The 27,883-nt window shown below is 37.9% G+C and overlaps 1 protein-coding gene and 2 long non-coding RNA genes across 6 annotated transcripts in view; 2 read left to right on the top strand and 1 right to left on the bottom strand.

Moving 5' to 3' along the window:
• Nucleotides 1–786: 786 nt before the first annotated feature.
• LOC117237486 (wiskott-Aldrich syndrome protein family member 3) overlaps nt 787–27,883 on the bottom strand; it is a 32,938-nt gene continuing 5,841 nt past the window's right edge. For 2 of the 3 annotated variants that reach the window (XM_033501507.1, XM_033501508.1), the window contains exons 2-9: nt 5,258–5,589; nt 4,872–5,025; nt 4,304–4,418; nt 3,987–4,019; nt 2,616–2,911; nt 2,095–2,405; nt 1,510–1,938; nt 787–1,269 (exon numbers count right to left, since the gene is read on the bottom strand). In XM_033501507.1, coding sequence (XP_033357398.1) covers nt 1,088–1,269; nt 1,510–1,938; nt 2,095–2,405; nt 2,616–2,911; nt 3,987–4,019; nt 4,304–4,418; nt 4,872–5,025; nt 5,258–5,531 — 1,794 coding nt within the window. In that variant the 5' untranslated portion in view covers nt 5,532–5,589 and the 3' untranslated portion in view covers nt 787–1,087. The remainder of the gene's footprint in view (nt 1,270–1,509; nt 1,939–2,094; nt 2,406–2,615; nt 2,912–3,986; nt 4,020–4,303; nt 4,419–4,871; nt 5,026–5,257; nt 5,590–27,883) is intronic. The other variant, XM_033501509.1, reaches the window with a different exon arrangement.
• LOC117237497 lies at nt 11,039–19,807 on the top strand. The gene is made up of 3 exons (XR_004494019.1): nt 11,039–12,034; nt 18,016–18,414; nt 19,743–19,807. It is a non-coding gene; the product is annotated as an uncharacterized LOC117237497 (long non-coding RNA).
• On the top strand, nt 22,645–26,031 carry LOC117237498. Of its 2 annotated transcripts, XR_004494021.1 has the most exons (4): nt 22,656–22,976; nt 23,149–23,315; nt 23,412–23,445; nt 23,523–26,031. It is a non-coding gene; the product is annotated as an uncharacterized LOC117237498 (long non-coding RNA). The 2 variants fall into 2 exon arrangements; XR_004494020.1 differs by having other exon boundaries at nt 22,645–23,315.

The raw sequence follows: 27,883 nt of genomic DNA, 5'->3' as shown, positions 1-27,883 counted from the left end.
GAAAAGGAGAACAAAAGTATTAGCTTTGAATTTGGTTTAGTTTACGTACAATACACATCTTCAGGAGCAATGCATTACAACACATATAGAACAGTTGCTTGTCTTAGGTAAGGACTTACACATATAGTCGTAGCAACATGGACGATCGGGTCTCTGAAATGAAAACTCAAATTTATTCCGTTATATGGTATTGATATTATCATGGAATGTGTCCGAAAGAAATCACTTCCTCTATGATCGACATCGAGCAATGATAGGAAATCGTTTCATGTGCGTATCTTCTTCCTACTCATTGTCCTTTATACTACTCGAGATAATCTGCTGTACGTTCGTTGAATTCTGCTTAAAAATCGGAGAATCGAAAAAAACATGCATTTATATATATATTTCGTAAACTTTCATACTTTTATTTGTAACAGTAAAACAAAGTGGAAGCGTCTGTATGTAAAGGAAAAGTGTATTTTATATAGCTCCTCAAAAATAGTCTAAATTTACACGAACTCTTAAACTCTTGTTACATGCACTTTGTAGACTCTCCTTCAATAAATAAAAGATCTCTGGCTGACGATTCCTAGAATCGTCTGAGAAAAGCTAAATGTTTCTTTCTATCATAGTCTTCAGATAGATACATGCTATAAAGTGAGCTTGTAATTAACGTGAAAACAAATTTCTTTTTATTTAGTTTATACAAAAAAAAAAAAAAAATTATTAAATATTTGTTCGTGACAAAAAAGAAAATATTTTTGTTAAAGGTGCTAAAATGATATATAATAAAAATAACCACTGTTATAGTGCTACACAGTTATACTTTTAATGATATTACTTATAATAATTCGCGTTTGTATGCTCTCTTGAGCAACGAAATTCGCTGATTTTGTTTCTACTTTCAAATTCAGTGCCTCTTCGTTATACACCAATTACATCAATCATCGGATCATGTTATTTCTATTCGACATCTATGCGCAAACAAAGCGTGTTGCTTGTGCGACGAGCAACAGAATTGGAACTTTCGTTGAAAACGAACGAAACGAAAGAATCGTCAGCCATTTTTCTAGGAGGCAGTTGCGGTAGATGGAAGTGAGCTGGGTCACGCGAGATTCGTTTCCTGCTCGCCCCATCCCTCGCTATCGCATTCGCTCTCCGATGCTGAGTCACTGTCGCTGAACTCGACAGCAACGCGTCGTGCCAATATGGATGCGACATCGTTCAATGCGTTCACACGTTCCACTTCCTTCTGTTCAATCTTCTCTACTTTACGTAATTTTATTCCTGGAAAAATAAATAGATTTTTAATCGTGGTATGTTCAGAGAAACTGTATTGACTTTAATCCTTTTAAATTCAAAGTGTAACGTTGTATCGTGAAAGTTTTACTGAAAGATTGTAAGTAAACTAAAATAAAGTTAAATAAATTTAGCATTTAGAACAAATTATATCTATTACAAATCTATCATATAGAACAAGTAATAATGAGTTAATATTGATTATCCGAATGATAATAAGGTAATTACCATCTCTAATTGCTTTAAGTAGATCATTCCGCGGATCGACAAGGGGGATGTTCGGATTAACAGGCTTCCTCAATTGTCCATCCACGATGTTCTTCAAAGGTTTCAGGGGTTTCAACTTGGGTGGGTTAGTTGCTATCATTTTAGCAATATCGCCATTGGTCAATGGCACAGGGGGCGATGGTCCGTTAACAACAGGCGGTGGCGGAGGTGGTGGAGGTGGAGGTGGAATATTACACGGTGGAGAAATAGGTCTAGGTGGTGTGGGATCAGGAGTCGGAGGTGGAGGTGGCAAGTCTTGCGGAGCAGGGTCGGTCTCATCTGTTCCTATTTGTGTCGAATGATTTGGAGGAGTAGGCGTAGAGTGATGACTGGGTAGCGGACTATTCGAGCGACTTCCGTTCCTATTCAGTAGATGTGACGGTATTGAACCTGAAATAAATAATTAATAAAATAATTAGTTATCCAATCTAAAATTTAATTTCAACCTCAAATCGATTAAATGAAACTTGAAGATACTCTTCCAAAATTTTGACTCTTTTTCGAAGTGACGGTATACTCGTTGAATATAAATATTAACGTAATTACCATTCATAGGAGGAGAGGACATGGTTTCACCAGGAGGCGGAGGTGGTGGTGGTAGGGTATCTCTACCAGTACTCATCGATCTTCCTCGTGTTGGAGTATTGTTAGCAGAGGCTACAGTAGGTGTCGAATTGCTAGAAGCATTGCTTGGCGGAGCTGGTGGTGGTTGCGATGGTCGTGATCTACCGCTTCTGCTTGGAGTACTTTGACCACCAGGACTCTGGTACGTTTCGCTACCCGCTTGCCCTTGACCTGTGCCATAATGTGAGCCGTACAAGTTGTCTTCATAGCCCTGAGCCACGTAATTTGCCACCCTGTTTTCAAAAAGAGAAGAAAAGGTCAATTTTCAGAAATATAGAAATTCCACTTTTCAATAATGCTGTAATATTTCAGTATTGTATGATCTACACAGCAAAATCATAAGTAGCAAGAGAAAGCATTCGGTAAAGATTTTCATGTGTGGAGACAAACAAACTGTTGCATCGATCAAACGCTTTTCACGATCATTGTAGAAAATTACGAACCTATAATGATCGGAAGAAGGAGGACTGTACAGATGTTGCTCCTCCGGTGGATAACTTCGTCTAAGTTCAATGCTGTTTGGCCTAGGTGGCCGTGGTTCGGTCATCACCATTCCCAGTAACGATTCATCAGGTATATTGTGAGGTGCTCTGTATTGAACACCTTGCGTTGGCATAATGTACTCGCCATGACCAACGGCTAACTGTCTTTGCCTTTCTCTCGTATTATGCGGTTGCCTTATACGCTTCTTATGCCTGCCACCGCCACCACCACCACCCTCGTTCCGAGGCCTATGAGGCTGTACGGTAAAAATTCTATATTAAATGGCTGCCTTATTGCAGAGTAACAGCAAAAGTGCAAGACAAGCTTAATTTATCAATCAAATATGACTCAATGCTTGATCCAGTATTTGTTTTATTGCACGCTTAAGTTATAATCTACTAGCATACTTTCAAGTTTGTTTCGAATTTTTAGAAAAAACAGGATCAACCACTGGACATGAGAAGATTTGTAGGAAATAAAACTAGTGATTTTCTTTACGAAGCTTCGTTACCTATCCAACAAAATATGATCGATTAAAGCGAAGGCAGATAAAAGAAAGTTTACTGTATATTGTATTAAACATTTCAGATTGAATGTTTTTATACATTTCGATTGAAGGTTTCAGAGGCTACTTCTAACGTGTCCACAATTTTATTTCCTACAACGTGAAATATGACAAATCAAAAATAAAAATAATCCTGAAATGATCAGAGATCGTGAGACATCGTATCGATATTACAAGATGGCTGGATGAATGATAATGACAGACTTCTATTGAGTACATCCAAAAGTTGCATGACTGGCACAAAATGACATTACAAAGTGATCGACAAAGTGACATGGTTGTGAAACGAACTATTCGACTTTGACAAACAATTTGTCTTACAAAAACAGGGGTGCCAGACAAGGATTCTTCTGCGTAGATTGAACGTCGTTTTTAAACCAATAAACTTGCATGTAAAAGAAAGTTATGGAAATGAAAACTTAGAACGAAAATTCATATTGGAATTTAAAGAAAAGAGAAATAAGAGAGAAAGTCACATAAGAAACAAACGTATCATTCGGTCTACGCAATAAAAAATTCTTTGCCAAGGACGAACATTACAGAACGTGTTTGGTTTAATGTCATTGGCTAATCCTAGCAATGTAAACTACAAACTTTCAAAGCGAGCATCTATCAGCGCAATCTCTATCAGCGCAAAAAGGTCGGTTAATGAAAATCCACAAAGAAGTGAGCTTTATTATGTATGAGTGAGTGGTTGGCGATCGATAATTCATTAGAACTGGATAAGGGTAATAAAAAACTACAAAGATCCAAACCATCGACTTGCCTCTCTGAACGGTTCGGCATATTCAGACTCGGTCTATAACGAAGGGGACATTTTCAATCGTTAGAATCGCATGTATGTTAGCATATAAAAGTAGAAAAATAACTATTGTATCGTGTTACAGCGCACCTCGAAAAGTGTTAGTTAATCACATGTACATAATATATCTTGCTTATATTTTCCATAAGTACTAAAAGAATAACATAATTCAAGAACAATCTCATCTTGTGTCTAAGAACAAAAAAAAAAAGAAAAATAAAGGAGAAGATCGAGGTGCACGTGTAGATAACAAAGTGGAAAGGAGACAAAAATTTTCTTACCTTTTTCCCTCGATCGTGTAACTTCTTTTCCGTATCCTTCAGCATTTCCTGACTCCAGAGATCGAAGAAATAATTCGGATCTGTGTAAAATTTCAGTCCATCCTTACCGTCCTCCCTGAAATCGACAAAGAATTTTATTCGTTTGTATTTTATCTTTTATCTACTGTACAAATTACTTTTGCGTTATTTGACAAACTAATATTTTACACAAGAATCTGAAGCTGTAATATCGTAATAGGTAAATTTTTTGCACACATTTCAAAGTGTTCTGTATTTTTTCTACTTACACGGTACCTGCTAGATAAGATAACCAATTAGTTTTGTTTCCCTAAATAAACAAGATAATCAGATATCTTTCTTAGCAATAACAATACATTTTTCTTCCTATAAGGAGATAATAGGAGTTTTTAATATTTTTTGGGAGCTTTTATATTTTAATACTTTCTAATATTTTTAATTAAACTTAATAAACTTCAAATTGGATCTCAAATAATTCTGGAAATTGTGTTTAATAAAAATTACTTCAAATTCTAATTGTATATTAATATAGTTAAAAAGACTAAAGTACCTATAAACATTAAGTTTATCAAGAGGTGGTGGTGTGTCACATTGATGATAAGTTTCTAACATCGCCGTTGGCATGGTGTCCCTGGAAACAACTTGTTGGTCGAACACCACTGAACTCTTAAACGCTTTCCTCATGTGTATATCTTGTAACGAGACTAGAAGGAAAAAATATAACGATAATGCAGTTTGCAAATTTACAACAAATACGCAATAATAAATTTCTTACACTGTTTTTTTTTTAAATAACATGCCAATACACCGCGTTTTTTAAAGAAAAAAGATATATCTATGTAAATGTATCTTAGTCTATGCTTGGATCACGTCGTTCCTAATACGGTGTTAAAGGATTAATCATAGACTGCCTAATTAATTAGATAATTAACGAACCTTCCTCGACGTTACTGTCAAGCTGAGTAACTTTCACAGCTAATCGATCTATCCTGGCTTGCAAGGAGTTGGCCCTATCGCTCAATCCATGAGCTTCCCTCGCGAGCTCACCGAACAGATCCTCGGCGTGCCTGGACAGACTAGACAATTGCCTGATCGTGTTGGCCAGCGTGCCATTCGTTACAGCCTCTAACTCCGAGGGCAGAGGAAAATTCTCGGGAATAGTACCGCGTGCGACGAGCACCGGCTCCACTAGTCGCTTTGGAAGTGGCATTTTCTTTCCACTTGCCTTTTACCTTCCCTTCAAAGATCACTCACCGCTTTCTAGAGACCTGCAACAATCACACATTTCAATAACTATGTATATTTGTTAATTAACTTGAGATTATTTATAGTTGACGCAAACAAAGATATTCCTCCTTTCATGTTTCCTATCCAAAATCGTAGTATTCAATTTAGAACTAGTAAAGATATAACAACGTAGTCGATAGATTCTTCGATTCATTGAAGGAGCACAAATGTTTGTATCGCGTCAGGAAGAAACGCGCGGATGATCGTGGTTTCGATTCGTGGAACAGATGGAACGAGCCGGGAAGTAATTTGCAACGGAGTAGGCTCGAGTGCAAAGACGACACTCGACGCTCTTTGCGCGCGAACACATCCTCTCTACAGGTATCGAAAGTCGTTAGCGGAATGAATATTCGATCTTTCTGGGGTTGCACATTAGTGCAACCCATCTAACGTGCTCGCCCAACTTGGTCTTTTCATTTTGCAAACCCGGACACACCGATCGAACGACGCCGATATCGGCCACGGAACGTGCTTCGATTAATTGAAACACGAGTTAATTGAAATGCTAATGATTCTGAAATCTTGTCGGAAAGTTCGTAATTAAGCATACTGTGTGCACCGGTGATATTTTCGTGTAAACGTTACGGTCAAAGTCGTTAATTTCGCGTCAAATTACCCTTGACCGAGACGACGCGGAAATACCGAGTGAACGGTGTACGAAAATTCCGTTTCCTTTTTCCTCCTTTTGCTTTTTCTTCGTTTCTTCTTCTTCTTCTTCTTCTTCTTCTCCTTTTTGGGAGGAAGACGACGTACGAGCAGATCGTTACAAACGATCGAAAGAGACATTTATCATGAGTTGGATGAGTAATGGAATTGTTATTGCAGGAAGTCGTTCCCGTTCCCAGCTGACCACGAGATGTGTTTACTTCGCTATCGTGAACCATGTTTTGTTTGTTGTGTATACAATTAATAAACTGTGGGTACAAAAATTATAGTTGTACACGTGGATTTTTGCCGAATATGTGGCAGGCACTCTTTTAAGAAATTTGTAAACATTTTATACGTCAATCTTGCGAATCAACGTATCGTCGCATTTCTCGAATCATGTCCAAATCATCCAATTGAAGTGTACCAATCTCTCGACGTAGTAGTCTCGTGACCGGTATATGTACCTTCCAATCGACTGAACAAATTCTAACGAGTGCAACGACTGCAGCCTCGCCTTGACTCCTTTCCTTTCCTCGCGTGTTCCCCTCTTCGCTATCCCATTGGCCCCGATTAACTTGCCCCGGTTGTTGCCTCTTATCGTTCGCTGCAACTCTCTCAGGGTCAACACGCGACGATAATTAGCAGCTACGGACTGGTCGTGCGTAAGGGGTATTAGCCCTCCGCGCGAACTGTACCAGAAACGGTGAGAAACTCACTGCGTAAATAACGTATTAGACAACACGTTAGCGTACAACAGACATCTCAGAGATAGAACGCCCGCTTCCTTTTTTCTTTCGCTATAACATGTGATTAAGAGATTAATAGAAAACACGAGGCTGTTATCGAAAGCAAAAATGTTCCATCGTACGCGCTGTTTCCGATATGACGCGGCGGGCAAGAAATTGCTTCGAACAAATGATGTTTTAACACTTTTAGCATTTTGTAGTGTTTGTTCCTCTTATTTCTTAAAATTCAAATTCTGTCTAAATCAGCTTTGAAGTATCTGGCAGGGTCAATGATACGATCATGGCCAAACGAGGACGGCGATGGATGTACCGCTATTTTTCCATTGATTCCTAATTAGCAATTTAGTAAGCATAAGCCAAACACGTTTAACACCTAGGTTCGCAGGATGTTGGTTTAGCTGTGGAAAAGATATGACCGTTGTTTCTCAAATCAAACCGACTTCCAACTTTGAAGGATACTTCTACTTGTGGTACATTCTATATTTCTGACAAGTGAAATCATTAATTTTTGCAATGGTACTTTTACGAAGTACCTACTTCTAATTAAGAGGGACACGGGAAAACTCGGTTTTATTCACCCCTCGTTAAAAGTCCCTGTACTAACTCTTTGTATCACTTATGAATGTGTAACTGAATAAAAGCCTCGGGTGGCGCATGTAGGGTTGGCCAAGCCCTTCTTTTGCTTTCTGATCCCTTTGTTTTTAGAGATCGTTGCTCGGATACGTTAGACGGAATACCATAACGTCGAGGTTGCTTTAACGATATCCCTTTATCCCTGCGGATTTTCGCTTATCCACGTTCATCTAAGTTTTAATCTAAAGCGGTTAAATGCGCGCCTTTTTTTGTAGCTCGTGATAGAGAGGAGAAGGTCTAATTATACAGTAAATAAGACACGGTACCTACATGAGTATTTTGTAAAACATTACATTTTTTTTTAACGCACCCTGCATGTAGTATATTATCCTCGTTTCCACTTGACGTGGAAAGTGTAAGCGTTCGTGCGAACGGATCAACCGAAGTATCGTTACTAAGGTTTATGAAACCTTTCGAAAGAAGTCGTGTCGACATGTGGGCCGACATTTACGCCGTACAATTGTATATTATCTCCTGTGAAGAAATAGAAAGTCGCTTGCAATGATTTCTTCTGCTCGAGGTTTCTGTTACGTTCATTTGACTTCATGTGTTGGATAAAGGTTAGACGCGATACAGGCAGAAATTTCACAGATGACTCCTTTAGCTTTATTACATCCATCGAATTATTTATAAGCTCGTCGTATCGAAAGAGAAAGCTGCTTAAATTTGGGTAAGTTTTAAAAAAATTGATATCTGCAAATTTAAAATAAAAAAGAACTCGTGTACTCTTTGTCTATAGTAAATAGATATCTCGTACAGCTGAGTAAACTTCGTGGTGTGAAGTTTTAAATTAATAGACGTTTAATGAAAAAAACCTTTCCTTTCATCTAGATTATCTAAATCGCGATAAAAAAAAGCGTACAAAATGCTAATTAAATATTATGCGATATTAAATGTTGCAATTGCATGAACAGGTTGAAACAAAGAATATATCTATGCGTTATCGCGAATACGTTATAATTACATCGCAAAGAAACCAGTTCTTACTCCGCCTTATCCGTTTTTCACTAGTCCGCAGATTAATCTCGAGATTTTAACGTTCATCGATCCACCCACCCATACGAGCCTGCTCGCTTGCAACGTACATATTAAATCATACGTTTCCCCGATTTCCATCTAAGAAAAGTCTCATCCAATGCTGTTGTACCAGCAAAGTAAATAAATTCCCTGCAATGGTAACCATGGTTTCCTTCGCTCGGCAATGAGCTTGTATGAGTTGAAATATTCGCCGTATTACCACCATTTATCGTTTCAATCTACCGTTGAAAACCAACAATTTACCTGTTTCGCGTTTTGTGTTTTGTATCGCGGTAAGAATTTCTGTCCTGGCAAATCAACTTTTAAACTTCTTCTGACCATGCTCTGTTTATCGACCTCGTTATTCTATGAAGCAATAACATAGTATCATAATCTTCATTGTGTATATTACCAATCCATTAATCCTATAAACGTGTTCTTCTTTCTAGTCAGATCGTCGAACATTACACTAAAATCCGGAACACAATGGAACAACGATTCCAACGGAATAGACTATGCTACATTATACGAGCATAACATGAGTCACCATGTACACCTAAACCCCATTCAACCTTCCAGCCCTGTAGATCTACACGTTATACACGCTCCTACGCATTCGATGCCAAGTAGTGATTTACTGATTCAGCACGAGCTTAGGCGAGAGCGGGACGACACCAGCACCGTTACCAGCAACGACCGATACATCGTACGGCGACGTTTTCCGTCGAAAACGAATCACGTTCTCATCGATCCACATATAACGAGTATACCACTGCGGGAAACGCGCCATTAAAGATTCCACGGGTAATTGCCTAACGACTCTGTCACGGCTGATTCTGTAGAATTTCCCGCTTCAAAACACTGAAACATAGTGCGTTTCGTGGTAGCACAGTGGTCGAAGAAAGTGAATTATTTGCATAAAGTTTGTGGTAAATTACTGTAATACGATAAGCGAAGTCAACATTATGTTACTTGGCTTTTTTACTTTTTCCTGTTTGAAATTTATTAAGGGATTTCAATAATATATACATGACGATAGTATCTGCGATAGTATCTATTATACGTAAATTTACGAAATTTGTTAACCATAGGAAAACAGAATTGAATTGAAAATGACTTAAAGAACGTAATCTGAAGTTAATTTCTATTATACTTCACAAATTTAAATTATAATCTCAATTTTTAGCAGACATGAAGTCACATTTTCAGAAATTTTGTTCTACATTTTTGACTTGTCCATTTCATGAAACATTGTTCCCTTTCTATCCTATCTCCCTATCTCGTGTAAATAAAACATTGTTAAGTTAGGGGATCTTTTTATTCGTCATAGTATGAAGATCTGTTCATTCAACGACCGCTGAATGAAGCTTTGAACCAGTACTCGTGATCGTCTTGCGTAAATCGAGCAACTTTTAAAGCTACTACACTCCTCTTTAGTCAGAGTACTGGGTACAGAGAATTCATCTTTTTCCCCCGGTTACTTTGCGAAGCACGTTAATCAACATTGATATGGCGAATAAAGTATCGAAAGATTATGTTTCTAAATGATTTAAGAGGACGAGAATATCGAAAATTTTCCATCAAGTTGCATAGTCACACTTTTACGTTTGCATCATTGTGTACGCAACTTATCTCTGACATTAACAGTCATGATAAGTACAGACCTCTTCAATCTAAAAATAAATTCCAAACTTATCGCTGATTTTGTCTTTATAATCTTTAGTATACGAATAATATCATTAAATCGATCGGTTCTGTTCGAAGAATTAATATTACGAAAAATGATTGCACGTGGTCTATTCGAAAAGTTAATGAGATTACTTGCTTTATCGTATTAGATACACGAATAAAACTTAAAATACACACGATGCTACTTTACATTCTAAAAATACCATGCGTAAATAGTATTGCGACGTAAAGCCAACTCGTTGCGTACAGCAGGGTAACATTTCACAGAACGTCGAACGAGCAACATCCCATTAACCCGTCAACATCGACGAGGCAACCGCAAGCAATAACTGCGAACTTCATTCTAATTTACTTAACGCGCATTAGCAAGTGGCGACGACTCGTTCGTCGAATAATCGCGTCCACGCTTGGTCCGATCCATTCTGGCTCGCACGTGTGTTCATACGAAAAGCAAACCTGCACATGCTGTCCATATGCTTGAACAGACACGCGTGCAAAAGAGTACATACGTTTTGTAAATGCGCTCGTTTTCGACACAACGGCGATGTAATGCTCTTGCGAGCGCACTCTCGCTTCTGCAGTTCGCATTCGTCTATGCACATTGTACATCCGCTCATATCGATCGGCAATGGATTTACCGTCCTGGATATACCGTTACGATTATTGACGATCAGTATGGGTGTGTACTTGAACAGTGTCTGATACACTAGGTATTCATGATGAGTCGATAAATATTGTTATCTAAAATAATTCACCTTCCCTGTTGACTGTAGCAAAGAATATTTTAGATCAAATATCATATTATTTAATGTATCTTATCTTCCGGCTAATTCCAAACTTCAAAAAAGCAACGAATTATACATATACACAAACCAACTCGTATTTCCCCGATATCTCAACCTTCTTCTCATTTACGAAATTCGCGAAGCTAGTCCACATATCGAACATATCGAACATATCGAGAAAGCAAAATTTCATAGTGAAGATAAGTAACGGGGCGACGTATTGGGACGCCTCAAATCCGTTTGTGAGAGGGTTTCACAAGGTGTTTGCTCGCTCGGCGACGGTTGGGTATACGACAAATAGCAGCGCGACTCAATTATTCGAGGAAGAAGGTGACACGACAGAAGCTTGAGGAATGCCAGTCGAAGCGGGGAAGCGAGGAACTTCAAACGTGTGTGCGCATATGCACCAACGATATCCTCGTGAATTCGATTCGAGGCACGCGTGTTGGCTGACTGATATTGCAAAATCGCTGCACGTTACTTATTAGCATAAACTCTTTGTTGCCTATGACGCCGATTTACCGGACGCATCTTCTCGTCCCTCGTTACGCATCGATTACATTATATTATCGTTCGATTTTCCCAGGAAGATTTAACGACTATTCGTGCTCGATTATTCGATGTAACAGTACACTAAAAATTTCAATTCACGATCAGAAACATTCGAAGACAATGGGATTAACTAGCGGAACATTGCATCCTGGAGAGTAGCAATGGTCAAGTAGTTCGTTCGCAAGTTGATGCAGTTGTACGACCTAAATTTCCCGTTCGTTAAATATTTCACGTTGCAGTGGTGACCGTGTATATACGAAAGGCGATAGTCGACGAAAAGCAGATCCGCTTTTCTTGGCGTTAACGTGCCGACGATCCACCTTGTTTGTCGATAGCGTTGCTCTACCGTGATCAGGGTAAGATAACACATTTCTGACGTTTACAGAAGTCCCTCGGCGCGTGACTACTATCTACTAACATTTCGTCAGACATATTTACGAGCTGTATACCGTACTAGTGACTTCAGAAATTATATACCTTTTCGTGATAATATCTGAAATATTTCATTCCTTGAAACGAAATAACTAGAATAATTCTGCGACAAACAACTTGATGTTGATCTTCTAAACAGATTTACGCTTAAAAAGAATACGTTTATAGACAATGTGTTTCTCATTTGCTTGATATTTTTATTAATGTTTGAATAAATTCGTGAAGTAATTTCATGTAGTGCGTTCTATATTTCATTTGTTTTCCTCTTTTTTCTACTTTTCCTGTATTACAGTGGTCCCAGTCGATATCTGTACGATGCTTCGAACAATATTACAAGCAGTGACCTTTTCGCAAGATGTAAGAAGTGTGAAAAAAGCTTTATTATGACGTGCGCCAGGCCTGTTCCCAATTCCTAGCACTGACAGCTCTACGTGCTGATGCTATTTGCGCTTGTTCGAAATAATGTTCTCCGGTGGTAACTGGTCACGCGACCAGGCAACGAAAGGTTTCTTCTTACCATGGAAGACATGGATCTGCAGAATATTAATAGTTTACAATAGTGCTGTTTACAATACTTCGTAATGCAAAATATATTGTAAATTATATGAAAAAAAACTACCTATTATTAAGAACTGAAATTATTTTATATTTGTATTCTAACGATAACGAGTAAATAATGACTACGTTCTTAAGAAAGAAAGCTATTTGCTTTTCTTCGAGCATGAAAACTACACTAATTGAAAAGATCCGTAATGCCAACTGTACACGAACCAATTTCAAAATTCTATTCATCAATAGCATCCAAGAAATGTTATATAAGGGAAAGTAGGTTACACCAAATTATCCAGTAAAGTAATCCACCTTGATCAAAACTGCCGCACTGTGTATATATTGTACGCTTGCTATGTTTAATTGCAAAATAGGAATTAAACAGAATCGTATCGTTAAATTTACTAAGTTTATGATCTAATAAATGTACTAACAATGGATAATCACATATTTAAGAATACTTATGTTTAAAACTTGTGAACAAGGTATTTGTCCACTTTACATAAAAATAAATTTTATGCAACGAAAGAAAATCTATCCAATAAAAAGCAACCATTCCCATGTTATATAGAAATATAGTATAGATAATATTAGCGCCATCGTATTATTATTGTGCATGTCGATGAACTACATGAAGGTAGTTTCTCGTTATATTCGGGTCACCAATAAAGGAAGGATATGAGTCGTTGAGGTTACCAACGACAGGTTGAATAAATTATACTGATCATTATGCGTCAGAAGAGCGACGTGCAGATCGTTCAATGAAGTATTCACACATTGCACTTGTATGTATATTCCCGCGAAGATGAAAGGATCGTCAAAACTTCCTGTTTCTTCTTATATAAAGCAAGACTTACTTTTTAATCATCCGTAACAAAATTTTTATTTTCCTGTAAAAACTGAAACTACAATTTATCGCAATTTTTCCTTCTTCGAAAATAAAGATGAAAAGAGAAATGCAACGGTATTTAGTTATAGTTCATTTCTATTATAATTTATCTTTGGTTTTTATATTTTCTGAATCAACTTTTCCCTTCTCTACCTACTTAAATGTTTTCTGTTGCCAGAGAACATTTTTTAGCAGCAAATAATTTCGAAGGGAGAGCTATTTATTGCACAGATCTTGAACTGAAAGTCAAATATTTGAATTTTGAAAAACTATGAGGACCACGCTAACAAACAATTCCGTTATACCGATGATCTTTCACTCTTCACGTTGCAAGTTCATTATCTTGGACTCCTATGCTTACGCTAAGTGAAAGTCACCTCGCAGAAACATCTGTACTCGGGTTAGTGCACCAAGAAGATGTTTGAAGTGCATGGCTGCCCTTGAGAACAGCAGGTTCTCATTAGCGGTATTTACTCCATTACCAAACGAAAACTTAATTGAATTGAACGCTCAAGCAGCACGTGACTTCTCGACGAACACGAAATTACATTTACTTTTTTAAAATTCCTTCTTTTTAATTTAATTAATAAGTACGTGAAACAGATGTTTGTATCTTACTAAACGTAAGTTGCTTATATAGTTCCTCTGTAAGGAAAAATGAGCTCCAATATATTTAAAAATAGGATAATTCAATGATAAGTAAATAAAATAAAATTAAAAAGAGTAAAGACACATGGGTACCTGACTCCCATGGCACATGGTGTTATATAGGATAACGTCACACTAATGTCAGGTGAACTTTGCTGCTACTAAATATTCGTTCCTAAGCATTAATTACTGTATACGTGAGTATAGGTCACTCGTTGAAATTTTTTCCTGCTGCAACAGCTCTTTAATTATAATCCGTCGTGAAATGACCTTTTAAAAATGTCGTACGTATACCATTGATGTTTAATTACTTTCGTGTGGAGTTTTCGAGTAATGCTGTTCAAAGTAAGCAGCTAATGAATTAGAGTTTATGAACCAAAAGATAGGAGAGTTTCCTAATAAAAAATTTATTACTAGATAGTTTTTGAAAAACTGCAAAAATTGAAGAGTCGCTGTTATACGCGATCAATTACATAAAACGTGTATAAACAAGAGAATGAACGAATTTTGTTACAAAATATTATCCTAATAAAAGAAATTCGATTTTAATAGCACACTTCTTTATTCATAGTTTTAAAGCTAACATCAACTACAACCATTTCACCGATAATTCAAGAACGATACAATTTTTCAGTCGATTAATGTCCAGCTTTCACGGGCAGGAAATAGGACTAAAGATATTTTCGTCCACCCTCGGCATACGTTAAATTGGTAGAAACGGGTATTGGGGTGTAATGCGTTCGTTCTCTCGATAACGGGACTAGCTACCCCTCTTGCAATAAAAGGGGAGCGAATGACGTCATACGCGCATTCAGGGCTCCCACTAGGGCTAGTAATTGTTCGTCTGTGTTTGCTGTACTTGCTCACGCCCACAATGGACATACACAGAAATCATTCGATTATGTTACACGTGCGTTTATGCCTCCGTTTTATAAATAGCAACATATACAGAGGAACGGTATGACGAGTCGAATAAGAAACTCGAGTAACGCAGAAATAAAAGAACATAATGTTCCTGCAGCACTCTTCGTTGTTCATGTAGAAACACCACTTTTCCAATTCGTGAAAAGAAAATTTTGAATGGCTTACAAAATATCTCACGCAAGCTAATTTTTATGTATTGGTTAACGTTATGTGCTATTCAAATAATCGAAGTTTCTTTAAATGGTGTTCCTTTAAACCTCCCGTAGACTTCAAAACACGTATAAAAAAGACATCACGACCATAGAGTATCGAAGGAGGCAAGTGTTTCTTTACCGTTTGAGGTGTGCCGTTTGTCGGCTACAATATTGGTAAAACTGGTTGGTAAATTGGATCGAGAACCGGGTGGTCGAATAAGCGTGAAACGGTTTCCCGTCTGATCGTGAGTCACTGTATGTGCCAACCCAAACCGTGCTTTACTGCTCGACAGAATCGAGTCAGCCTATTTCGTGTGCCTTACATTTCGCCTACTCTGCTAACACCCTTATCGATCGAATCTACAGTCAACGAAAACAAGTTTTTCTTGTACGCTCATATTTCAATTTTCATAAAGCCTGCTTCTTGATTGTTACAAAGGAGTGACTAATGACTATCGATAAATTGACTTCAGTTTTTGTTTTCCCTGAAAGCTGCTGTGTGTACTTTTCATTTAAACACTGAAAAATCCCACATGATCACGAATGTATTGGAAGACACTCAATTTCTTCCGTAAATGTCACGCTACATCAAACTCTCAATCTATTCTATGGAGTCTAATTCATTATTTGGGTTAACATACATTTTACGCATTAAGAAATAATGAATTTCTATAACTTTTACAAAAACATTATCAAAACGTTGAACTCCGCCCTTATAATGATTCGTATCCAAAAAATTAACCACGGCAAGACAGGCATTCGAGTGCTCGAAGCCCCAACATGACCCTGCGATTGTACTTCGTCTACCTTCACTAATCCCTTGGTTAAGCGAGCCTGACTCGTGCGTGAACGTTTCCGGTTTGCCTCGGATAACGTATACCAAACGTGCACGCAAAACCCACGTTTCTAGAAAATCCAATGCGGAGGTGGTTACCTGTATCCTATCCAAATCGACGCGGTTAATCGAGAGGATCAAATGTCACCAACCGGTTATCGTTTGGTTAACCTTGCTATCACCTCGGTACACACGGAAAAACGTATCTATCTCGTTCACCGAGCTGATGTGGTTTTGGATCTCTACAGTTGGTCGTTATGTGCTCCGAGTAACGTTATACGGGAAAATAAATCACGTTTTCTTTTTTTTTCCTTGTCAATGGTCTTTGACGCGTACTCGATGGTTTTGAGTGATGGGATAGTTTTCTATTGAAAGCGTACAAAGTGCCGTGGAAATGAAATATTTAAGGTTTCTAAAATATCCGTGGAATCATAATATTTTAAGTAACTAAAATATCACATAAAAAGCATGCACTGATTATAATTTGCGGTAATACATCGTATTGCGGTATAGCACACTTCCGTTGTTCCGTCCTATATATCTGTATATGGTAGGAGTCTAACTATTCGTAGTTTAATTTTTATCAAAATTTTTTACTTAAACGAGATACAAGAGTCAAACTAAACTCATACGTTTCTTTCTTTTACAAAATATTTTGAATTGAATTTACTTTCAGACTGGTGGCAATATCTAAATTTATCGTACGTTAAATTCATTTAATAAATGCCGCATATAGGTCATGGTATGTTATAATACACGATATTTCTAAAAGGACTTGAATAAGGCCTATGTATAAACATACATGCCTACATGTTTTGACGTCAGATAATCAATACAATAACGATCGCATAAAAGCACTCACTCATATTGGTATTGACATAATATCGCGGGCAAAGCAATATACCGATAGAAAACTCTCACTACAGCGTAACAGGTACAGATAGTTGTTTCCGCTTTCGGTATTTTAATAACAGAAAATTTGCTTTAGCCTCGAGAAGCGATAACATAAAATTCACTGATCTAATCCTGCTCGAGCAAAGCGTAATTTTTTATCGTTGAAAGATTTTTCAAATCTAGCAAAAACATGGAGGAATAAACGTTAATACGTAGGTATCGTTTTCGTTTATTGAAACGAAAATTAAATTATTAAAAAACTGAAATAAGAATTGGAAGACGGTAGTAGAATTAGAAATAACCACTAATATTCAAATATCTTTTACCGTAATAAAACAAAAATGATAGCGTTAACGTTATTGTCAACGGAGGTTTTAATGCAAAATTCAATTCGGTTCAAATAAGCAGAGCTAATAAACAGTTATTCGTATACGCACGACCTGCTTTCTTACAAAATAACGCAAAAGTGCAAACGACCTATGAGTATATTTAACTTTGTTGAGTAAATACTCTGTCCCCTTTTCAGTGTTGTCAGGTAAGCCGTGGTCATCAACGTATTACGGGCATGCTGTCCAGACAGAACACCAGCTCTATTAAAAAGGATTGATAAATGTCTTCATAAGTATTGTACTACGATATCGTTAAACAGTAGGGCATTGGCAACTTTTTCATCAATACATGTGTATTACTGATTTCTATTTCTTAACGTTGTAGTCACAGAAATTCCATATTTTTTTTCATCGCTATTTCTTTTATATACAATAGATTCTATGGTTTTGTAAAATTCAAAGAAATTAAGGTATCTGTAATATCGTTGTAAACCATTACAGTCTTAGTAGATTAAGCACCTAATGATGCCTAACTTTTCGCAAGTGTGCATGGCCTCTCGACCGATCCTACCCAACCCTTGTCCGATATTTATAAAACCAAAACTGCACTCAACCATCGACCCAAGCGCTCATTCTTTTCCAGTGAACCGTGAACAGAATCACTTACAGGAGAGGCAAAGAAGCCAAAAGCGAAACGGTGGACGAAAAAGTGCGAGCGCCGGGAAAGGAAAAGCGAGCATACGTGCGGAGTAACGTCAAAGGCGTGAGAAGGGGAGTGACGAGTGGCGAGCAGCATGATGGGATGAAAAAGCCGAAAGGCAGGAACGAAACGGGGAAGGATCCCGGCGGACAGTGGTGCGAGCTATCGGGTAACATTCGTCATGGTGAGTGCGGAGACGTCGACCTCGCAGATACGCCGATCAGACTAGTCCGCAGTCCTTCTCTCGTATAACGACAGAAACCAGCAACCAGCAACCGTCAACCGTCAACCGTCAACCGTCAACCGTCAACTAACCAGCAACGCGTCAACACACTGGAACATGTAAGTGCACGACAAATTTAATCTTCTCGCGAGCCGATCCCCGCTCGGTTCCGCGGCGGAACGCTTCGAGACCTCGTTTCCGCCGAGAGATTCGTGGCCGGTCGTTGGCCGATGAAAAACATCGTCGACGAGAGAGGCCTGCCACGAACCGAGCGTAATGAAAAAAAAAAAAAACGGAGAGGGACCATGGAACGGCTCGTAATATCGGCCACTCGCTCTCCAGTCGTTTTATGGCACCGACTACTGCGATTATTGCGTCATCGATACGGTGGATGCGGTGAATTTGCAATTGCCGACTCATAATCGCTGAATATTATTTATCTTAAGTCTCGAGTAGAAATTTAAATATTTGGCAGCATGGACATGAGAGTATGCAATATCATTGAACGCTCCAGTTGAAGTACTAACTTTTTCTAAATCTACGTAATAACAGTTCGTTTGTTATTTTAATTTAGCTCGACAAACCAACGACATATCGTCGATTGCGTTTTCGACGCAGCTAAGTACAAGATCGTGAAATATAAAGCGATAAAGTAGAATCATAGAACCGACAAACCCAATAAATCCATAATACTTTTACGAACAAAAGAGCAAAAAGATGATACACATATCATACTTCCCAAAGAGTACACAGGAACTTCCCCTAAACCGCAGAAAGATACTCTTGTTCTGTGCAAAACCACGCCAGGTCAACGACTCTTTAACTGGTACGAAATTAACCCTTTGCAAGAGACTTCTACCTCCACTCAGGAGTCCTCATAATCGCTTGTTTCTAAACCTCAATTTCGTCTCACGGCAAATTATATCAAAGTGAGAGATAACGTGAGAAATAGAGGAACAGACAGGTCCGTTGATTCGTGCAGCAGAACCGTTTCCACGTATATAACTCGATCTACGTTAAGGTGTCCACCCACGATAGCGTGTCTACGACCAACCTGACCGCTTATCGACATCTGTAAGTGCACCTTGAACGAGCACAGCGACGACTTTATCCATCGTACTGATTCAGCACGGCTGGTTATCAATAAATTAACGTGGCGTAAACTTGACGCGTTATCGCCGTCACGCCTCTCTCTTTCTCAGTCGAAATCGGCGAATCGTGGGATGGACGTATTGCAACAGTGCGATAACGATAAACGCATCGCAATCACGACTAGAATGCCAATTCAAAGAACGGCTACCCACGAATCGCTAATTTATTCAAAAAACTTGTTTATTTAATCAAAAATATTTATTTTTCTTAATTTTCTTTAATTTAACTTTCTAATTTTTCGCATTTCATCGTAACAAGAAATTCAATCTCTCATAACGCAGAAATAACGTTATAGATTCAATCATCGTATGTTTCCTGCAAAGATTCCCAAAGGGTAAGCGTGAGCCATTTTCATTGCAACCTGCGCAACCTCTACACAGGAAAATGTGAACCAGCAAAACCATTCAAAGAAAAGAGAAAAATTCCTTTAATCGCACGTACTCTGCAAGTACAAATTTCTCCGATAGCATATCGATATTACGTCGATTCATCGCTTTAACAGCTGAGCAATCTTCCGGGCTAGTACGTAAGTAATACGTTGCAAATTTAGGTGTAGCGTATCGTGTACACACATGCGTATGCACCTGCGATTTGGTTTAACTCACACGACACCGTTCATTCCTGTCGCGTTGTAATCGAACGTAAACGTTTTCAGTTCCCGTTTACGCAAAACCAAACAACACGCACACGAATCGTTTCAGCATAAACCACCAACCTGAATGTTCGGTACGTTCTCGGCGAAAGATGTCCACGTATACATTAATAAAAAGTCGTCAGCAGGAACACACGGCTCGAGCGGCGCATCTTGCACGCGATATCAAACTTTCCTATAAAGCTTAATCGCGATTGAAGACCTTCGGCATAATCCAGACGTGGATTAAGATGCAACCGTACAAGCATATTCTTCACAAAGTACCAGCCATCGGCCTTGATTAAAAGCCTTTATTAATGTCAGGTTGTTTGAAAACTCAGTTTCATGGTCTGACTGGATAAAATCCCTAACAAAGGTGCATTATCTCTACAACTGAGGCTTTAGAAGCTACAAATTACTATATATCTCAGGAGCACGTGCGCTTCCAACATCCCACTAATTTCCCTATTGGAATATCAGGAACCTGAAGTTCTATCACGGTAATTAATTTTCTGTAACCAGAATTTTGTCTGTTAACAGCTTCTTAACCCTTGGAAACGACTTTTTCGAAGGATTAACATTCTCCTGACCATTTCGGTATGGAGCAAGATTTCCCAGAAGCATAGTTCACCGACAATTTCGCCAACAGCTCAACTAGGTTTATTGGTGTACGAAGTAAAGATATGGGAAATTCTGGAGGGACATGGAATGGTTATGAAAGGGAATATCTGAATTATGCTACGTAACCGTGCTACATTGTCTCGTACGTAGGACAGAATGGATCATATTATCAACAAAGGGAAAGTGTTATTAGTCGATTATTACATGGAAGCATTGAGTGAAGATGGTAGTCGAGTAGAGGACATGAAAATGGCTGTTTAACCTATTCGAATGCTCGTATCGCATTTTACGAACAAAATGCTCGTATAATGTTTAATTGCTGCGTTGAAATAAAAAAATATTAACTTTTCGGTGTAGTTTTGAGATAATCGAATAAAAAATTTAAATTTCAATTTAGAGATTATATTTATAAGGCTTGATTTAATTGTATATTACTCAAACACTTGGTGTTTAAAGTGAAATTATGACAGTGTTTAATAACAATCTAGGTTATCTCCTATAATTGTAACCCTATACTGTATTACTATAATTGTAAAAGTAATATGCATGTTATACAATGTATAGGACGATGAAAACAGGTTACGTTACAGGCTGATAAACTACGCACTATTGGAAATCTATAATGCAACGTCCTGTAACGCGCGAAAGCATGCCGAGGCATTGTTGTAGCAAAAATAATATGAATTACGATCAGTACTTCTTGCAAACAATTTGTACACGGTTAAATATGAAATAAAGTTTCAATAAAACAATATATCAAGTAAGAACGTATAGACAGAAGGCGAGAAAAGAATCTATCGTTATCTCTTATCATCTGATTATACACTGTATAATGTGTTCTATCTAACATGTAAACAAAAGTTTTTCAAAGTTTTATTAAAAAACTATTCTTAATATAATACAAAACAAAAATAGATAAATAATATTTGGATTATGACTCAATATAGTCCTTTCCAGGCTGAGCTTCTTTGGACAATGAGTAAAATGTTGTTGTTACCAGTTATTAAAAATAGATACCGATATTTACGTTGGCTATAAAAAAGCATTAAAACTTTTTTGCTCTTTCTCTGCTTCGCAAAGGCCACGATTTTTCCAACAACTCAAGTCTTTAGAATACTTTCGTGAACAGAAGTGATGTAAGTATACTTCAACAATGCGACCACGAGAATCGTTGAATACATAAATGCACGTGCAGTATTTCCGTATCGCGCGTGCTGATCGTAGATAAGCAGTAACGATCAAAAGAAAGATACACCCGCACACCAAGCACGTATACTGTGTACCATGTAGACGCTTCAAGATTATAAAAAAATTGTTTCCATCTACATAAAACGCGTTCGTCCTATTCACGCGACTCAATTAGTTACGTTCTCTTAAATGTCGTCAGATATAAAAACCTGTTTCTCTCGCAATTATCAGCATCGTCTGCCTAGCCAGAATTCTCCCATTCAACGGCGTTTCAACTATTACGAGACACACTCTGCCTCCGCTCGACTGTTTGAATGAACCGCTTCCATTTACCGATCCTCGACACGAAATCTGCTTCTCACGCGTAATCGCGGCGATTCGCAGCTCGACCCGCGCAGAGCATTAGTCAAATTAATGGAAAAAATCCAGCCAGTTCCCCAGCTAAACTGATACTCCAAGCGGCGTGTAAAAGCGACGCGAAAGAAAACCGTGTTTTCACATCGAATGTTTCATTCCGCGCAGCGACATTCGCGGGTGCAAGGGAAAAGACAAGAGAAATGGAAGGGATAACGAGAAGAAGGAAAGGATGGTTTAAGGATGTTCCAAAAAAGATTTTTCACTGTTCAGAGATTTACGATCTGCGTTGTTTTGTTGCTTCGACCCGGATTTTGTATGCTGAGTAGGGTATTGTATAGGGTGTGTGCTTCTTCTTCCTGTATACTAAAAATATACCTGTTTCTATTGATAACATAAAAATTAAAGAGTTGGAGAAATAAATATTTTAAGGTAAAAACAAATTTTCCCTAAAACTCCATCTACTTGGCAACTATTTTTAAAAAACTTACATCTTTGGCTCTAAGCGGTGTAAAATGGAAAAATCGAATACTTATCGTGTTCTTCTCTTATAATCTTCAAATACGTTCATTTGTTCGTCACACGAATCTCACGGTTCTATTCCATCAACGTCTCATACAAGGACAGCGGAAAAGTGAGTAAATTCATCCGACATAAAAATCCTTGAACGGAAGAAAAAAGGAACAGAGAACAAGGATAAAGAAGAATGTTAGCCAAGACGTTGGAAATTCTATGGTAAGATGTGATTATCAGCAAAAGAGAAACATAAAAAACGGTAAAACGCTGGCTTCCAGCCAGGTCAATGCGAAAGTACCACGCAACGTATACGATAGACGGTTGCCTTCGATTGAATCTCGCTATTATATCTGCATCACTGAACTGCTGATCATACGAACGTGGATTACAGGAGCTGATGTCAGTGCTACGATTGCAGTAACATGTTAGCTACGTAGCCAACATGTACGAACGGGAATCGATGAATACAATTCAGGTCATTGGCAATACCACGTTAAAGCGCCTGTCGGGCAGGTAACTGCGGACTTTCGATCGAGGAGAAAGCCACAAAATTCTCAGGTATTTCTTCGAACTTACGTGTATCGATACTCCGTGAGATTTTAGTCTTACGAGCTCGTTAACCAGTTTGTCGGTGACTCACGACACTGTTTTCAGTGACGCAATAATTACGGTACTATTTTATCAATTGGTAAGTCGTTATTGTAGTGTTATTTTGATATTTTTCATTTAAGAAACTCGTTAACGAGTTTGTTCGCATACTTTCAGAAGGATTTGTTAGACTCTTGATTTTTACCCGGATCTTTGAACAATGTTGCGAATTACATCGTCTATAGATGTGAAAAAGTTAATTAAAAGGCATCGTTAACGGCAGTGCTTTGAGTTAGCGAGTTCGCGCAGCTTTTATCGTCACTACACCGTCGACGTTCACTGTACAGAGTATCGTGTACTCTGGCCAATCATTTACGCCACTTTACAGCTTAAGCTTGAATCAGCAGCCAGCAACGGCAGACAGCAATGACACGATGCCATCTAAATTAATCCTTCTTGCGTATAATTAATGTGGAACACTTATACTCTCGAGTATAACACGAGGTCGAGTACCAATAAAATTGAAGGCGCAAATAAGGCAATGGAACGATACGTCACGAATCGTTTGCATCTTTTTCTTATAAACGGATACTTTTCATCGACGCATGTTCGACCGCAGCTGCGTTTATGCGAGTTGCTGATTACATAGGTGCAGATTAACAAAACGTCAAAGGCCGAGCATGCAATATGCACGTGGATAAGCAGATCTTTGTAACGAGACGTCTTAAGAAAGATAGATCGCGTCCAAAGCTCCATTTAAGAATCCACGATGCGAAGACCTAGTTGAATTGGCTTGACCGATAAACTAGCTTCTATTCATTGCGTGATCTCAAAAATTTGATCTTAGTACGCGGCTATACAATTAAATCGAATAATTAAGCTGATTTCAACATTTTAAGTTGATATTACACGCGTATCGCAAAATTACATGTAGACTCGAATCTGAGACATACAGAAAAATATGTTAATGATTGTAAATTAAACAATTAAATTATTACGTATAGATAAAACGAATGAGATATCAAAGCGCCACCTTGCTTCCTCTAAGGTAATGAAATTGGGCGGTTGCAAGGAAAATTTATGCCTATTATCCATGATCTTGATGAACTATTTAGGTATGATGATTAACGACGAGTAATCGTGTGATATCGGCTCGTAAAGAGAAATCGAAGAAGGGAGGAGGGTTTTTTCCATGCCGAGAGGCATTTGCCTTGATATCAAAATTGGTTTCAATACCTTCAATGCCACCCGGACAAGGCTTGCCAATGGAGCAAAGTGACGGGCAATTTACTGCCACTTTTCACTTTCGAGAAATGACGCCGAGTAAACGGATCACTTCACTCTGTTGATTCATGCTTAATGACTTTCAAACTTAATATGCAATTCTCTATTGAACATTACCGTTAAGTGCCATATAATATGTAGAACTGATAAAAGCACTATTAAAAAGAACCAATTTCACTCTTAAACTTACCTCTTCCACTAGTTAAACACGCGATTAAAAACAGATTAAATAGTCATAAACACTATCATCATTAGCCGAGTGCAAATTGAATATTTCATGTACACCACAGTCGTTCGATCGTCATCGTTCTGAACTCGAACAAAGTCGATAACTGCTTGCCAGGGAGCATTTCCGCTGCTTTACTCAGCGTGGAACATACGTAATATTTTTGTACATCGTCCAATATAGGTAGGTCTAGAACCGCGACCCAATTTCTCGGATACCATGTGTCTGAAAACGCGGTCAGGTATTATTCTGCGTAGGAATACATATTATGCAACACAAACGTAACAGCATGTACTGCTCGATTAATACAGAGTAAAGACGCGGCAAAGGCGGATCCACTTGTTCCATGCGTATAAGTACTACACGTTCGTTGCTCCAATTTGATTAGTCAGAAACCGACCGTTCTCGATGCGAAGATTATTATTGTCATACATTAAAATTATTATCTCACATATCAGGTGTGTAAATTGATTTTCCAACGAATTTAATCCTTCGATAATAATAATAATAAAATTCTGAATGCTTGCTTAAGAAATAAATCTCTTTATTCTCAAGATTTCCTGCATTTCTGATGTCATATACAGAAATATGTACACGTTTTCAACTTTTTGTAGAAAGTAAATATTGTCACGAGTATTTGACAGCTATAGGTATAGAATAACAAATTTAATAGAAAGAACAGCCAGACGTTTCTGGACTCTCAGAGAGTAGTTTTTAGTATATGTAATTTTTTAGTTTTTTTTTTTTTTTTTAGTATAAGCAACTTCCTTGCGAAAAGTGAAGATGGTATTGTATTCTTCATTACCTGGAACTTGTCTATTATCTGATTTCTACTTAAAAGACTGAAATTGAGGCTCCTAGTCTCAATATCATAGAATGACCACAATACCGTCAGTCTAAATTTTCCTATGTAGAAAAAAATTTACGACACAGCGAAAACATTTCAAGGAAGTATGACATAAAGATACAAATTTTTAACCAGAGATTGCCTTCAAGTAGATAATTTTATCTTTCTCTACCAGAACCGGTCAAGTAGTCATTCTAGATTCTACTCTGAGCAATTCTTTTCCTTTTACGATCCTGCTAAGGACACAGATGCATACGTATATATATATATATATATTACATGGTGCTTGTAACATGTTAATGATTGTGTATAATATTTTTGACAAATTCTATTTAAAAGTATGAAAAAATTATGTGTTATTTTTGTCATCATTTTGTCATACCTACATTGCAAATTTGATTAATTTGCATTCGATTAAGAGAGAACGGATCTTTTTTAGTGTACCAAAATTATTTAATCACTTACGAATACTTAGTGTAATAAAAATAAGATATCGAAAATAAAAGAGGAGCAAACGCGTAAAGGGAAAAGAAAATTGTACAGTAGTAAAGGAACAATTAAGACTGACAAGTCAAATTTCCAATTAATAAATACATAACATATGATATTGCTTGAATCTTGTCTTTATGAACGTGATGCGCTGGGACAGATGCCGAAAGCAGAAGAGGACACGGTGCAGAACTCGAAAATCGTTATGCGAGACAGAAAAAGTTGTCGGGCTGGTGTGACACTGGATCGTGCCGGAGAAATTTAAGCGCGCGTATTGAACATGAAAGAAGAGCATAACGAACAGTCGAGAGAGACGAGTAAAAGAAATAAAAAGAAGGAGGCGACGTGAATCGGCGAGGCATGAATAACTCGTTATTTGAACATTGTATGGGAAAAAATTATTACGACGGAAAAATACGTATTGAGAGCGACAAAACGATGTTTCCTTTTTATCTAGTTAAATATAACATACAGCTGACCCTCAAATAACATGGGTTTGTACAACGCGGATTTCTTTCTCGGTCAATATTGTATGTGTTTCCACGAAAAGATACATACTATGTACATATGTAAACCGTGTAGTAAATCGTGACTTTGTAACAAACTAGACGGCTAACGAAGAGCGTTTAAAAGAACGCGAATCGCCGTTGCTAAAAGACAATCGGGCACATAATGCCAATAACATTGCCGTTATCATGAGATCAGTCATGCTTCAGATCAGTGATCAGTGATCAGTGTGTGTATATGCGTATTTTCTCTTCCTTATACTAGGTAATTTTCTTAATAACATTTCCTTTTCTCTAACTTATTTTAATACAAGAATACAATAATAGCATGTGTATGTACATATGTAGTATACAGAATAAAGCTTTCAGTCGACAACAGATTATTACACGTGTATATGTACATACATAGTCAAGTTTTTGGAGATTCCAAAATTATACGCGCACATTGTTCGATGGTCAGCTGTAGTAGAAGTTAAAATATCAAAACAACAATTAACGGAAAAATCGATTAGCCAAACAATTACTGGAAAATTTAAAGATGATCTCTTGTAAAAAAGATTGAGCTAATACCCGAGGGCTAATATCGCGTAAACAATATTTTGGAAAATAACGAACGCGTCAGTTACTGACCCATGCCATTCATATTTCAATGTTACGTATAATTATCAGAAATATGCGTATCTCTCGCGGAACTTATTGGCAATGCAATTACTACTTTGAAACGCTATAAACGACAGAAACATGTCGAAATTATCGCATTATTACGGCATAATGTCGAAAATCGTTGCATCGAATTCGTCGATATTAAACCAAGTGTTTCAAAGATTTTCTTGCACCGTACACAACACGAAAGTGTGGACAAACGAGCCGCGATGCAAAACGCGTTGGATTGTGCAACGACGCTCGATTATGGAAGCCTGCAGGTAAGCTGTCCCCGTTTCTTCTGCCATATGCCACATTCCACCGTTTGGCAAAAGCACAGAGGAGCTCTCCGCAATCACCACGGATGTGGAAACAATGCGCCGCGTAACGATGCGCTTTTTCTCGAAAAAAATAAAGAAGAAAAAAATAGAAAGTGGAAAGCCATGGTGATATTACGGCGGATTCCGAACCGATGATCGCTCGACCGTGCTTCGGCAACTACTCTACCATTCTTCTACCATTTACCCGTGCACCGTTATGCTGT

This window comes from Bombus vosnesenskii, unplaced genomic scaffold, assembly GCF_011952255.1.
Source record: "Bombus vosnesenskii isolate JDL3184/JDL3185 unplaced genomic scaffold, Bvos_JDL3184-5_v1.1 scf7180000013379, whole genome shotgun sequence".
Classification (NCBI taxonomy): domain Eukaryota; kingdom Metazoa; phylum Arthropoda; class Insecta; order Hymenoptera; family Apidae; genus Bombus; species Bombus vosnesenskii.
This window is presented reverse-complemented; position numbering and strand designations above follow the sequence as displayed.